Genomic DNA, 16,226 nt, shown 5'->3' with positions numbered 1-16,226 from the left:
CGTCTTAGAAAGTGAACTTTCTACAACGGTCATTTGCTAATGACCGTCTTAGAAAGTATCTTTCTAAGACGGTCTCAGCTAACGACCGTCTTAAAAAATATACTTTTTAAGACGGTCATTAACTAACAACCGTCATAGAAAGTTCACTTTCTAAGATGGTTTGAATAAACACCGTTTTAGAAAGTAATACAATTCTACAAACTAGCACAGTATATTATTGAAAAGGCTTAGCAACAAAACTTATGATCATTGGCATCAACGGGCATAGCAATTTTGTCAAAGACAGCAATGGCATCCTCCAAAGCTTTGTCATAAGCTATAGATAACATCATTATAAAAGTCATTATATACAATCTAATATCCTTTTAGAAAAGAAAAGAACTATTGATTAATACTTATAGACAAATTATCTCGGCAAATAATTGTAGGATGATAATTCTTATCTATGAGTGCTTCAGCAACATGAAGCATCTCACCAGTTACAAGGGGGGAGACAACATATAGCCTAATAAATCAAATAAAGATCTACCCCTCCATTAAGTACACAATAAAATCTAGCATCATCAATCAAGAGCCATGTCTTGTTACTAAACCATGCAAAATACAGCAAAACTGATTAGTGGAACATTTGCCCTTCAGTTTCAATTTCATAATAAAATTATCAATCATTTAAAAGAAAATTTCAGGAATAGGATGGCAAAAGGTATAGAATTAGATGAAGATTCAATATTAAAAAAGAAAGCATCTATAATTCTACATATGCTCAAAACATACCAAGAATGATGATAGATGTTGTTCCATCTCCAACTTCTTCATCTTGGGTGCAACTCAATTCAATCATAGACTGCATCCATCCAAATAATATAGCAATATTAGAAAATTGCACACCAAACAACAACTAAACCTTAAAAAGTCAATGCATAGAAAGAAAGCCATGGTTTCACAAAAGAAATGATCAAGATAGTAATATATATCAATATTTATGCATGGCAAGAAAATATCAAAGAAGTGGAGCAAGAGTGATAAGCCATGCCTTTGCAGTAGGATGAGCAAGATCTATTTCACGCAAGATAGCATTTCCATCATTTGTCACCATAATGCCTATTAATTACAAGGAAATAGGGTGTCAAACAAATACAGAATTAAGTCAGAACCTATACTTAATGCTCCTGCACAGTCCAGAAACAATGTTTACTAAAGAAATAACGTTTTTCTGGTTGCAATAACCTCCACCACCCACCCACCCACATGCACACAAAAAAAAAACTTTCCCAACCATTGTAGTCATAACTCGGGAAATATTTTTCTTTTCACAAGTAAATATTAAAGGGTATGATTCACAAGAATCATCAATAACTAAGTTACAAAATAATTTAAAAGATAAATACACTAACCTCCTGAAGCATCAAATAGCATTTTTAACATGAACCTGGGTCCCAAGGTTGTACGAATTATATCAGCAATAGCCTGATAGACATCAATCATATTAGAAGCGTCAAATGAAGAGCACTAGAGAATGGACAAGAAGATGAACTAAATGACTGAATGGATACAATGTGTTGCTTGGTTTAAATTTTTTCCATTAATACATAATTACATACATTGCAATGTTTATTTTGTTGAATACCTAGCACATCAATGGACACATAGCCCTCTCAAAAAAGGAGGAAACAAAAAGATACTATAACTACTTTGGAATTATACATACAAAGCATGAAGAGTTCATCCCAAATATAAGGGCACAGTTAAGACAGGGCTTTGGATTCTTCCATTGGAAATTATGAGAACTTGGAGGGTGAAAATGGAATACCAGCAAGAACTAAGCAAGGTAGTGGGGCCTTCCTAGGATGTGAACTAGGCACTAAGGCAAGGCCAACTGACCAAGCACTTGGACCAGTACGTGAAGAAGTACGAAAGCAGACTAGAAGATTTAGGAATCAGGCTGTGCATTTGATTTGTTAATTCAGTGAAGTGCAAAAGCTTTTTACATATTTCAAAATAAGCATCCCATGGAAATAAACTAAAGACAAACTAATAATAAACATATTAGAACTTACCCAGGTAATGTGTTCAAAAGATAAGTAACCTTTATCACCAAAATTGAAATTTGTATCGGCCTCCTTGACAATAAGCACATTCTCCAATCTTATCCCAAACTCTCCATCCTCATAGTAACCAGGGTCTGAAAAACCAATTTCAATGCATCACTAATAACAAATGCATTCAAGTACAATCAAGCATTTGTGGCCTTTAAAAAGACCAATAAAAAAATTGAAACTGATTCAGAACAATCAAATACAAAATTAATAATAACATATAAATAACGTGGTAATCACAATTTCATGGTCTACTAAGAAAAAATGATACCAACCATCTGTAACAGTCATGGAAGATTGCAATGGTACATTTTCGAGCCTGTGGTCTGAAATTGATTAAGTGAGGTCCTGCACAATTTATATTATATTAATGCTAATATCAAGAGAATGCTATATTAGCATGAAAAGCCATTAAAAGCATCTGTTTCCACATGGTTGCATATTATTCATTACCTGATACAATTTGCTGTAATAATTACATGCAAAAATTCATGAGAAGAAAAAAAAAAATACCTTTGCAAGTATGTTATTGAGGAGGTTATTGTGATGAATCTTTGAATCCAAATTCTACTATGTAAATCAAATATAAATTTAGTTAATTTTGAATGAATCTCATTCATTAAAAGTTATATATTGACGTTTTCCCATGAGACTTTCAATTATTATAACGACAAAATAATTTCAGAAGAATTTCATACACTGGAGTGTTAAACAACAACAAGAGATCAATCTCATTTTTCATTAATCAGTATATGCAATACTGTAAGTTAATAAATTTCTCTTCTATCTGATCTAAGTATGCCAATAGCCCCTCAATAGAAAGATGATCATTTTTTCCCTTCCCTGATGGTGATGAGACTTATATAGATTGGTATATTGAAGGACAGAACATAAAATGTTCCTATAGTGATCATAAAAAATTCTTCCACAAAATAGCATAATATACTTAAAAACTTGTTTTTTAAGTAAATGAAATCATCAGCTCCTTAAATCCACGTCGCTAAGTAATGGAAGCCCAGTTAGATGGCCCAAAGCTCAGCATGAGCTACCCCACAAGCCCATAAGATAGCAGAACATTGCCACAATAATTTCGAAGAGCCCCAGTAGCGGAAGCTTGACCTGAATTCATGTACATAGACCCATGGAAGGAGGGGGAATCCAACAATCACTGCCCCCTCCCCTTCCACACACTATGGCTGAAGGTCATCCAACAATCACTATCTATTTTAATTCAAAAATTTATCTATTTTTATTTTCTTTTTACTCGAGTGAACGAGATACTTAAGGATAAGTATGTAAGTAAGCCACTTAGAGATCCTCACGTGTCTTTCTTTTCTTCTTAGTTCTTACTTAGGCACATTTATTTATTTCATCACAATTGCTTCATCATCATCCGACATTAACTATCCTAAAAATCAATTTATGGTAATGTGCTTTTATCTTCTTTTTTTTTTCAGTTTTCTCTTTCTTGCTTTGATCTATAGACAATGTTTGTTTTCTAAATTTAATTTGCTACCTATGTACTAAAGAATGAATGCTATTTGCTAGCCTTCAAAAGAGGAATACACTTTATTGATATATATTAGTATTTATTTTTAATCAATAAATATTAATATATTTTATAATTTAAAATAAATTAAATATACTCTCCTTATTTTAAAGAAGTGAAATATATATGATATTTTCAATAAATATATATATATATATATATATATATATATATATATATATATATATATATATAACCCTAGTAATTATATAGTTACAATTATAAATTAAAATATACCTTCTATGTTTAAAATTACCTGTTGCGTAAATAAATGGGTAAATTACTTTACTCTCGTTTATTTCACTTGTACAAAATCTCCTTTAGTTTCCGAAATTATAATTTTTGGTGAAATTGGTCCCTAGAATTAAAAAAAAATAAGAAAATGATTCCCAAAATTATAAATCACCAAATAGTTATTTAATCTCTTAGCTATTATTTGGTTCATCTAACATTGATAAAAAAAAAAAAGAAGGTAAAATCGATAGACCAATACCAAAGTAGTAACTAACTCATAGGCTCACATACATGGTTGTCACAATATAAGATAAAAATGAGCACAATATTAGTTCAAAATAAGCTGCTAACCTGAAGAGCTTGCTTGCCATTGCCAGAGGTTTGAAATTGTGCCTGTATCTGCCTAGCCACTGTAGCTTCAAGTTTTGGGCAATGGTGCAAACAATAAAAAAATACCAATTGCCGCACGCTCCCAAGATACCTGAGTGAGCCCCCTTATCATCTCCTCTACTTCAGGAAAGTACAAAAAAGTCAAAAAATAGGAATTACATAGTAGGCTAGGATCAAATAACAGGTACTGAATCTAAGATATCTTAGGCATAAGAGCTACAAATAGCGGCTTAAATTACATCAGCACCTCCTATAATTATATTGTATTACTATTGTATGTTTGGTGTAACTAAGGTGAGTGTAACCACTGAGATAAAACCAGACTAGGTGAGTCATTAATTTTAGTATTTGGGCACTGGTACACTCAAAGCACAAAGAAGAAATTTCTGAAACACATCATGCAAGAGTTAACAAACACAAGCAGGCTCCTCTCATTGATCATCTACAATACAAAAGAGAACTTGCTTTAATAAACTATATATAAAACATGATATAAGTTTAGTAGAATATTTAAACTTTGAGGAGTATGCTAGCAACATATAGTAATTTTTAACATTAGATTCTTTCAAACAAATTTTATTATTAGTTAAAATTTATGAAGCCTTAGGCTCTCCAACTACATTAGCTAGCTTTTATGGTGTAGTTTTCCCAGGGTTCTTATCAACTGGTATTAGAACCTTTCACAATGTCTCAACTGCTAATGAGCCGCATAGATAATGACACCATTGCAGTATTTATCCGGGACTAATCAAAGGGCTAATTCACAGTTAACCCAGGTGGGTGCTAAAGCTACAGAGCATGTGGAATGTTTAGGAGGACCAACAAGAATAATCCACTTAAGCAGCTATTTGCATATAGAGAGCATAAAAACAGGACTAACAAGAATTCTAACAGCACAAGGGAATATGACTATATCAAAAAGCATAATTGCATAAATTGCATGAAAGGAAATTTTACCTTCAGGGGAGATGTCCAATTAGAGCTAGTGCATATAGAGCTTGGAGAGTCAAATTTCTTTAATGATTAATTAAATCTTCAAAAGTGTTAGTATACAGGCTTTAACTTAAAAAAGGAACATCACATTCATAATTGTACTAAAACAGTATGGCTTATCTTCAATAATACTTATATGATCATAACTCATAAGATATAAGCACATTATCAATGTAGTATGTCATAGTTAAAAATATCATGTTTCAATCATTAATATTATTTTATGATCGAGAGTTAAAATCTTGTAGTTACCAAAATTTTAATGGGCATACATCATGTGTGGAAGTAATGACTTCCAAGATTATTTTGATGATGCCAAAGAATCAAGAGTTAAGCAAGTTCCAAAGAATCAGGAGTCAAAAAGCTTTAAGAATTAAGTTTCAAGATTCAAGAACAATCAAGTTTCAAGAATCAAGATTCAAGAACAATCAAGATCAAGATTCAAGACTCAAGATTCAAAAATCAAGAGAAGACTCAATCAAGATAAGTACTAAAAAAGTTTTTTAAAACATTGAGTAGCACAAGAATTTTTCACAAAGTCTTTTACCAAAGAGTTTTACTCTCTGGTAATCGATTACCAGAAGGTAGTAATCGATTACCAGTAGCCAACATTGTTTTTCAAACTGATTTACAAAGCTGTAATCGATTACCATAAGCATGTAATCGATTACCAATGTTTTAAAACGTTAGATTTCAAATTTTAAGAGTCACAACTAGTGATAAAACATTTTCAAATCATTTTAAACTTGTGTAATCGATTACATAATACTTGTAATCGATTACCAGAGTTTCTAAACGTTTGGATTTTTAAATTTAAATATCAAGAGTCACATTTGTTGATGTGTAATCGATTACACCTTGATAGTAATCGATTACCAGTGACTTACTTTGAAAAATAAATTACCAAAAGTCACAATTCTTAAAGTGACTTGTTTTTGAAGATTTTTTTTAAAAGTCACTACCTTTAAGTGACTAATTTTCAAAAGAGTCACAACTTTTAAAGTGACTAGTTTTTCAAAAGAGTCACAACTTTTAAAGTGACTAGTTTTTAAAGAAAATGCCAAGAGTCACAAACTTTAACTTGAGTCATCAAATGATTATAAATATGTGACCATGGCACGAATTTCAAAAATAATACTGAAAAAAGACTGATTCCTTTCATGATTAATAGATTTCTTTCATAGAGTTTTTGTTCAATACTTTCTCTTCCAAGAAAAGTTCATTGTTCAAAAACTTGTGCTACTCTTCTTCTTCATTCACTTATTTCTCTTGCCAAAAGATTCAAAGGACTAACCGCCTGAGAATTCTTTTGTTTCTTCCCTTCTCCCTCTTGACAAAAGATTTCAAAGGACTAATCGCCTGAGATATCTTATGTTTCTTACAAAAGATTTCAAAGGACTAACCGCCTGAGATATCTTTTGAATCCCCCTCACATAGAATTCAAGGGACTAACCTCCTAAGAATTCTTTGTCCTAACACATTGGAGGGTACATCCTTTGTGGTACAAGTAGAGGGTACATCTACTTGGGTTGTTATACTGAGAACAAGAGAGGGTACATCTCTTGTGGATCAGTTCAAGTGGAGGGTACATCCACTTGGTTGTTCAAAGAGAATAAGGGATGACACATCCCTTGTGGATCTTTGGCTTGTAAAGGATTTTACAAGGTTGAAAGAAATCGCAAAAATCGTTGGTTGCTTGGGGACTGGATGTAGGCACGGGTTGTTGCCGAACCAGTATAAATCTTGTGTTTGTCTTCTTCTTCCCTACACTCTTTAATTTCTGTTGTGTACTTTTAATTGTCATTTTTTCTTCTGGTTAAGTTATTGTTTCTTTTCTTTACTTTCATAACTTAGTAGTAAAAGCCTAGTTGAATCTAGTAACATTAAGAAGGATAAATTTTTAATTAGTCAAGACACATTCATAATTAATTCAACCTCCCCTTCTTAATTATTCCGAGGCCACTTGATCCAACATCATGCTCTCAAGTCCATCATGGAACTCAACTGTAGAAGCGAAAATAAGATGGGGTTCTTCCGTTCCAACTCCACATGTTCCATCAATTGCATTGTTCCTCCCCAACGCCTTCAACTCCACACGTTCCATCAATTTGAAAGTAAGTTTAAACATCATACTTAAGTAGGGACCCTGCATATATCACCAACAATATCATTATTTCATCTGTAATTCTATATTGAAAAAGCAATAATCTTTGTCATCTTCTATTTTATGTCTTATTTTAAAAAAAGAAAAAATAAAGACAAATATTGTGAATATTAATAATATACTTAAGTAATTAGGACCAAAATTAAAATAGAAAGTGCATACCATCCTTGGGGAGCCACCAATTTCTGCAACCTCCATGCCAGTGACAATCATGCCGAGCACAATCTCCCTAGTGAGCCTCACAACAACCATGCCAATACTCTTGGCATCCAAAGCCTTCATTCCAGGAACGTTATCAATCATGCCAATACTCTTCAACCTCTTAACCCCAGTGGCGCTTAAAGGTCCATCGTGCCCACAAGAGCTCACAACAACCTTAGCCTCCATCACGTTGGGGTCCATGCAAGACTGCGTGTCATGGTTCATCGAAACCAGAGCCAAGTTGGTCACAACCCTCCCTTCCTTCATGATCAAGTCCTTCGCCACCACCGCGTTGAAGAGCTTCACGTTGGGCCTCGCTAGAATCTTGCTCATGATGGTGGACGTGAACAAAGCCGTGTGCTTTATCACAATGTAGTCCTCTTGCTCGTCATACGCCACATCGAGCTCATCCAGGAAGAGGTGCGCCGGCTTGCAAACCACCATGGTGGAGAAGAGTTGTCCGCTGTCACACAACGGTTACCCTAGCACCAAATCGAGGAGACGCCGACTTGCGGCTTGGCCATGTCATCCTCGGAGAGACCAATGCCATAGAGCACGGCCTGGGAGGTGCCCTACGGCTGCAAGATCCGAATGCCCGCCTGCGCCGCCCAGATCTTCCAACTGACCCAAGAGATCGACCACAAGTCCAACAGCGACACCGTCCGGTGGCTCTTGGAGCACGCCGAGTCAGCTATCATCAAGTCCACTGACACGTTCAAAATCCCAACCACCTCATCCAACGAGCCGCCTCAAACAAGAAGTGGAAACACCCCTCAAGAGATCGAGAGATCGCAATTTCGCTGCTGCGCGTGGATGACCACTCATATTTAGGGCTTTTAATTTAAATTTAATTGAGATAACAATGGTTTTTTTTTAATAAAACCCGTTGTTATGACCAACACACATTCTAAAGCGGTTTTCAATAACCGTCTTATAATGTGCATCGTAAAAGACTTTTATCATAAGATAATTACAAAAATGTCACTGACTCGTTTTCTAGGGTGGTTCCAAAAGAACCGTTGTAGAATTGGTGTCATAAAAATACCTTTTTCTAGTAGTGAAAAAAGGGATTAAAAAATCAGTAAAATGCAACTTAAGATTTGAACTCTTATATTTTGATTATCTATCTATTTATCCATCTTTCAAATTGTTAATTAGTTTTTTAATTAATCAATATAACTACTTATTTTCCAAAATAAAATAAATTTCTTTAGTTTTATGATATAAAAAAATTGAGTTACCATTTAAAAAAATGAAAGCCTTTGATTTCTTGAATTTTTTGTTTCTTCAATTAATTATTAATCTTTATTACGTACTCTGCCATAGTATGCCAAATGGAATGTAAGGTCGTTGCAACCCTTAAATTAGCGAGAGATACAACTCTACGTCCCAAAGACAAAAAATAAACCTCTCTATTTTTTTTTTTATTTTTTTTGAAGTTAACCTATGTATTAGTTTGATTATTATTGTATTTTTTATTTAAATTTATTTGGGTTATTTATTTGTTAGTAACTGTTTTTATTTCATTCATATTATGTATAATAAGTGTTGTCTTGAGTGAAAGCACATAAGGTTTATCCAAGAGATTCTTTCATATTTGAGGTATATATATACATTTTATTGATTAAGAAAAAAGACTTATAATTCCACTTTACCTTTATCTAGTTTAAATTTTGCGAGACTTTTTTTAAAAAAAACTTGTTGATTAAATTATTTTTTTAAAATATAAATAAATAAATTTGGTCTCGTGGCCAGTTGTGTTTTTTCTACTCAAAACTCTCGACATATTATTTTCATTCTAAATATAAGGGTACTTAAGTTGGAATTGGGATATGGAATAATTTTAAAGATTAAAAGTGAGAAATTTAGTAGAAATTTAATAAAATTATAAGATATAAGATTAAAAAAATTTTAACAGCAAAGATTAAGATTTGACAAGAAAATCAAAATAATAAAAATATATATACTAAAAGGAAATTTAAAAAATATATTGCATAAATTTAAATGAATAATAACAGTAAATTACAAACACATAATAATAATAATAATAATAATAATAATAACAATAATAATAATAATTAGTCACAATCTATTATTAACGTTTAGATATATTTGTCGCACTTTTTATACTTTCAGAAATTAAATTTTATATTTTCATCTTTCAAGGACACATTTGTCAATAGAGTGGGAAGATGAAAAGTCAAAAAAATATTATGAAAAATATGCCCCTATGCTAACAATTCATTAATCATTTCAACAACAAATTTGTCACTTTGTGCCACGTAGGCTATTTTATTAACAGTAATGGCCGAAAGTTAACGGCTGGATATATTTGTTGCACTTTTTACACTTTCAAGGACTAAATTTTGTATTTTTATCTTTCAGGGATGTATTTGTTAGCGAATTACACATTGGGGAACAAAAGTGACTATTTACCCATTAAAATATGTGAGCATACAAAATTTCTTTAACATCTTTGTTTCACTCGCACCCTCTTAGTTTTTCTCAAATTACACTTAATACCCCTCCCTTTTTTACATTACTTTTATCCTCCTTCTGTTAACGTCATTAAATAGCATCAATTGAAATATGTGAGCAGACAAAATTACCTTAATATCTTTGTCAAATACTCAATAAAAAATTAACAACTAATCATGTGAATGAACCTTTCTTAAGGCAATAATAATTTTTCCTTTAATATTTGACCCTTACTTCATTATTGTTAACACTTGAAGAACATGCAACTCTTGATTGAGACATTATATCAAACACCTAGCCATAAAAAATAAATATTTCAACAAAAGAAGTCTAAAACACAAATGCATGAACAAAATACTAAAATTTGAAACAAATGACTATATTCAATCAATAAGCATTACTGAGAACACGTCCAACAAAAATGCAGCAACCAAACGACTTAACACGCACCAAAAAAATTGAACTAAAAGAAAAGAAGGGTGTTAATACATGCGTACAACATGGTGGGTTCACATCCAATAGAAAATTGGGTTCACGTTCAATTAGAGAAAAAAGAAAAAGAAGTAAGAGTATTAAAATATTTTCAGGTTAAAAATGATGTCATGTCTTTTATGGAGTTAAGAGGAAGAAGATGAGAGTATTTTAGACATAAATTTTCATTAAAAGTCATGTGACTAACATGTGTTTATTTTCTGTTAGATTATTAAATAGCGTTTAGGAGGAAGGAAGATAATCTGAATGTAATATGAGTTAAATAAGTAAGGAGTTTTTTTAAGGTGAAAAAAGAAGAATTATCAAGTACAATTTGGAAAAAATATAAGGATGAGAGTGTAATTTTTTTTTATTTTTTTATTAATTTTAAAATAAAAAAATAACACGCGGGATATTTTTTATCTTAAATTTTGCAACATAATATTCTTAATACATGCTTTTTACCGTATAATTTTAAAATAATCAATCATATACCGTTTTTATTTTTTTAAAAAAAGTTTGATGTAAGAATATAAGAATCTTAATCAGAATTTTATTTAAAAATTAAATATAAAATCTGTAAAGGTTAACTGATTGATTATACACATAATTTTGTTTACATGATGCGTTGGACCCTTTCTTTATTATAGTTGATACCCTCTTGATAGATTTGAAGATGTCAGAAATCACCATTATTTCTCATGTTTTTACCTTGTACAGTTATCACTCTCACTCATACAAGTTTTCAATATATATTTTTTGTTCTTCAGATAAGAATGAACAAAAATAAGATATAGCACGCGAGTTATACAAATGAAAATGACAAGGTCTTCCATGAAATTTCCGTAATCTGCTTGCCGACATCAGCTAGCAAAAATGGCGACATAAAATAAAATGCTATTGTACTATAACCATAATAAGTGTTCTCAGTGTTGACACTGACATCAAAACCAAAAACAAGATTGACGAATGTCGGTATAAGCCTGCTTCACATGGATAATTGTTGATTTGGTTTAAAATATGTAAATGCAACATAGATGAAAGAGACGTGTAAGTAATGTTGTCCATTTTTGTATGAGAATAATACTATTTTTGCCACACAAAAGTCATGCAAAACTAATGGATTTTCATGAAAACAAGTCTTTAACGGTATGTTTGGTTGTGAGAAAGGAAAGAGAGGAAATAAAAATGAATAAGATAGAAATGAAAAGAAGAAAAATTGGTGAGTATTATCGCGCAAAAATCAATCAATAATTATTTCAACACGATTCTAAAATAGAGATCAAATGATTGATCTTTTTGAAGAGGAAAATATTTCTCAAACAACAAATTCCCAAACTATTTTACGAAATGTTTGGTATATGTGAAAAGAAAAAGAAAGAAAAAGATAGGATTTGTTGAAAAGTAAGGGTTGAATGACTATAAGGGAAAACAATAAATGAAAAAAGATAAAGGAAAGAGGTAAAGGAAATACTATAAGGGAAAACTTGAAATGAAAGTAATAAAAGACAAAATTTATAAAGAAAAGTGATAAAAATAAATGTAGATAAATTAGATTTGTATTTTGGATGGATTATATCTTTAGATTTAAAATACAAGACCTATTTATATGTTAAGGATTCAAATTCTCTACTAAATCAGTTCCTCCCACTTACTATCTACCAAGAACATGCATGATTTGGGAGTCACTTGACCCATTTTACACTTAATCAGCTGATTTTGAATGTAGAAATTGACTAACTACCGCAGATTGTAAAAATTGCTAAAATTTAACTAACTACCGCAGATTGTAAATAATCCACCGTCTGCTCTTATATTCTAGGCACGTCTAATCCTCTTCCATCATCCAACTTACATGCATTTTGAATCTTAAACAAACTAGAAATTGCTTCCTATTTTTTAACAAAGCACTATTATCAATAAGTTTTAATCGGCACAGGTCATTTGAATATAAAAAATAATAGGAAATATTATTTTTCTTTTAAATTAAATGTAAATTCATTCAATTGATTTTCTAATGTCACCAATCAGTCAATTTCTATCATTTCAATAGACATTGTAGGAAGTCGATATATGTCATTTTGGTAGACATTATAGGCAGCTGAATTTCTGTCATTTTGGATGAGAAGACGGGGTCAGTTACTGGGAAGAAAGAGGTCATGTGTGGAACTATAGTTTAATTTGAGTCATTAATTTACAAGAAGATAAATGGCTCAAATTGAGAGTAGGTTTTTTTAACTTAATTTTGGAGTAAATGGACTCATTCTCTTTTTATAATTACAAACAGTGATTAGGTATATGTAGCATTTACACTCTATTTTATGTTATATTGAATATCTTATGGAATAAATCCAAAAATCTATCATTTATTAGTAAACTAAATGAGAACATAAAGAACAAATAAAGAGAAAACAAATGAAAAAAAAATAAAACTTTTTAGAAGCAACAAATCAAAATCATTTAGGGGTTAATGGCATTTCAAAAGCAAATCAAAAGAATGGGAGAAAAAGCTTACCATTACAATAAATTGGTAGAATAATGACATACGATTATTGATGGTCTCGAGATTGACACAATTATTGATAGTTAGGCCATTGATAAGCAGGTGTAGTTTAATTCTTCTTCTATCTTTGATTATAAGATTATTTTAATTAATTTAAGTCTTTTAAAAATAGTTAATTTAATTAATTGTATTAAATATGTCAATTATTTATCTTATTATTCCAAAATTATCATTCTTATCTTTCAATCCCCTTAATTGTTTTTCATTAATTTTAAGAGAGAGAATAAAAAAGTAAATATATTTAAAAGAAAAAATAATTATTGCATCTAAAAATGAAAAAATGATATTATAAAAAGGGACAACCAAGTTTTCGAAAATGGTTTGATAATTAGGGAAAAAAAGTGTAGTTTTTATAAAACTACATTTTTTATAATTATAAACAATGATTAGGTCGTCACGAGTTTTTTTTAACTTAAGTGTGAGGCCAAAATTCCCTTCTCCCCTTCATTTGAAAGTTGAGTATTTGAGTGCCAATCACTATTAAGTAACAACTAGGACCTCATTAGATTTGTTTCGAGTATGTGATGACTTACAATTGTAAAACCATTTTATCAAAACCTATCCTTCTTTTTTTACGATAACGGTTTTATAAAAACTATCTCTGGAAATAAGTGTTCACTTTGAAAATCATTCAGTCTAAATGCTCATTCGCTCGTGCTCTCTCTTTCTCTCGCACAACTATCTCGTTCTCATACAGTCACACCAACAACGCTCGCCCCATATTCTTCTGCCTCGCCCCAAACTGTTTCCATTATCTTCAAAATGCACCAAAACTAGTCTGAGGTACTCGATTTTTTACTCTCCTCTATTGCCTCCGATGAAGTCGCGATGCTTGTCTTCCCGAACCTCCCAAACGAATGTTGTTTTCTCATCCACAATGCATTGAGGGAACACACACACGTCATGTCATCCATGTTGTCCACGCATCATTTATGTGCTGCCTCGCGTCGTCGTCATCTAGCCCGACGTCCAGATCGCGACATTCGACACCATCGTTGGCATGATCTGCTTGTTCTTCTAGCCCTCGATGTTGCACAAGCTCCTCTGCACGGTCATGGTTGACATCTTGACGCCCCTCCATGGCTTCAAAGGAAGCTACTTCATGTTGAAATATAAACTTGATTTGGGCCTAAATTAATTATTTGGTTCCTTAGACTTAGTTATTTTGGGCTTAAGTAATTATGGGTCATGTTTCTAGAGAATTCTTGTAGTGTTTGGAGTGTCTAGATATTTCTTATGGTTGTAATATTCTCTAGAATACTCTTTGGATCTCTAGAGTTGAGAACTCTCTAGAATTAGTGTGTCTAGAGTTCTCCTTAGAGTAGTATAAATAGAGATGTAATCCTACACATTTGTATCAAGCAAAAATACAAAGTTCTCTCCTCCATAAAGAATTCTCCTTCCTATCAAGTTTCTATTTAAAGTCTCCAATATTCCTAAACACTTTTCCTAAACATAAAAAGCCTTAGTTCCAACACTTCAAAAGTAAGCTTGCCGAGTTGATAAATCTAGTTTCTAACGAGTCGTAGCTTCTGAAACCCTACATCAATGACATGGTTCTCGACGTGCTTCAGATCGTCGAGAATAGTGGCTTAAGCGATGAAGGTGAGTATAAACTGGATTGACTATGAGGATATCGACATGGGGTTCATTCTCTCTCTCACACACACAAAAATTAGGGTTTTCCCTAATTCTATTTTCCTATTAAAAACCCTTAATTCCTACAGTAGATGAGAGCAATTCTTCAACTCATGGTGCCCCAAAATGGATTTTTTTGCACCGTATTGTGTATTTATTCTGTGTTTCATTTTTTTTCTTCCTGAGATTTTTTTTGGTTTGTTCATGATAACACTTGTAGTTTTTTTTGTGCTTCATGTGAATATTAAGCAAAATAAAAACTTTTCATGTGTTCCTCCACTGAATTTGATCACGTTTGCCCCTTTCCAACGCCCATTTAAAATTCGTCTTCATGCTTCAATTTGCTAGGGTTAGAGCCCTGAATTTTGTAATTTGTATATTTTCATTGAATGGTTTCTCATGGAATAAAGGGTGGTGATGTAGGTACGAGGATGAGCCACCAGAGGCCGAGATTGATGTACAAATTTTTTTGTCTTATGTCCTTTCTTTGTATCTGTACAAATACATGTTATTGAACTCAGCGCTGAATGAATTAATTGAATTATTGGCCGGTGGATTGATTGATGAACATGAGGTGCAAAGGAAGATTTGGAGAACAAAAATGATGAGTTAACTAAAGAGCCTATTGACACTCAGGATAAGGAAGAGGAACAACCAGTGGAGCGGCCACGAAAGACATCAAAATATATGACTAAGTATGAGCATGCTAGGATTTTGGGTACCTGTGCTCTTCAAATCAGGTTTGTTCAAGACATTGTGAGCTTAAGATTCTGCATATTGATTATTTCTAACATGTTGCCTTTCTGGTTGAGTAGTATGATGTACCTGTCATGGTTGAGTTGGAGGGGGAAACTGACCCACTTGAGGTAATAGAACTTTTTGTTCTCTTCACAGTTTGATACTTTTTTTCCTTAATGTTATTGCATCTGAGCTCATTGTGAGTATTTCATTGCCAAACTTGTTGTGCCAATTTTAAATTTCCAAATATATGACGGTATGACCATACATAGAAAATATTTCATTAAGAAACTTCCATTTTTATCACTTTAGTGATCTCCTGATTGGATGGAAATCCTCTGTCCCATTAGCATGTCTCACCTTCTTTGCCCCCAATGGAACATTGACATCTCATTTAATGGATGAATGGAGTCGGATTTTATTCATTCTTTTGCTCCCTAAAATGAATGGTTGCTGGAGTTGTTACAAGGAATGATGGATTTTGGTTATAAATTTGATTGCAGTTAGTTGAAGCACTTAGAAGGACAAGAAATGCAGTTAAGAGTAAAAACCACATACTGTAATTATCTGTGTTTATTTATATTGTAATTATCGAAGCTTTCTAGAAATCTAGCAATTGTACAACATATTTTTCTCAGTTATTAATATTTACCCATTTATGTTTCACATGTATGTGCATTTTATAAGCTTTTGGCTATTGTATTATAGTAA

At 32.1% G+C, this 16,226-nt stretch overlaps 3 protein-coding genes across 3 annotated transcripts; 1 reads left to right on the top strand and 2 right to left on the bottom strand.

Annotated features, from left to right (window-relative positions):
• Positions 1-227: 227 nt before the first annotated feature.
• Positions 228-1,485, bottom strand: LOC114404913 (T-complex protein 1 subunit gamma-like). Its single transcript, XM_028367638.1, has 5 exons — positions 1,395-1,485; positions 1,034-1,101; positions 775-844; positions 396-479; positions 228-316 (listed from the first exon to the last, which is right to left on the bottom strand). The coding sequence occupies exons 1-5, from the start codon at positions 1,483-1,485 to the stop codon at positions 228-230; spliced, it is 402 nt and encodes a 133-aa protein (XP_028223439.1).
• A 3,532-nt stretch (positions 1,486-5,017) lies between these two features.
• On the bottom strand, positions 5,018-8,325 carry LOC114404912 (thiamine thiazole synthase, chloroplastic-like). Its single transcript, XM_028367637.1, has 4 exons — positions 8,204-8,325; positions 7,589-8,090; positions 7,226-7,408; positions 5,018-5,113 (listed from the first exon to the last, which is right to left on the bottom strand). The coding sequence occupies exons 1-4, from the start codon at positions 8,323-8,325 to the stop codon at positions 5,018-5,020; spliced, it is 903 nt and encodes a 300-aa protein (XP_028223438.1).
• Positions 8,326-14,738: 6,413 nt separating this feature from the next.
• Positions 14,739-15,777, top strand: LOC114404911 (DNA-directed RNA polymerases II, IV and V subunit 6A-like). The gene is made up of 4 exons (XM_028367636.1): positions 14,739-14,785; positions 15,201-15,234; positions 15,360-15,521; positions 15,593-15,777. The coding sequence occupies exons 1-4, from the start codon at positions 14,739-14,741 to the stop codon at positions 15,674-15,676; spliced, it is 327 nt and encodes a 108-aa protein (XP_028223437.1). The 3' UTR covers positions 15,677-15,777.
• The last annotated feature ends 449 nt before the right edge of the window (positions 15,778-16,226 follow it).

This window comes from Glycine soja, chromosome 3, assembly GCF_004193775.1.
Source record: "Glycine soja cultivar W05 chromosome 3, ASM419377v2, whole genome shotgun sequence".
Classification (NCBI taxonomy): Eukaryota; Viridiplantae; Streptophyta; class Magnoliopsida; order Fabales; family Fabaceae; genus Glycine; species Glycine soja.
Note: the sequence above shows the minus strand (reverse complement) of the source record. Positions and strands in the feature narration are given on the sequence as shown.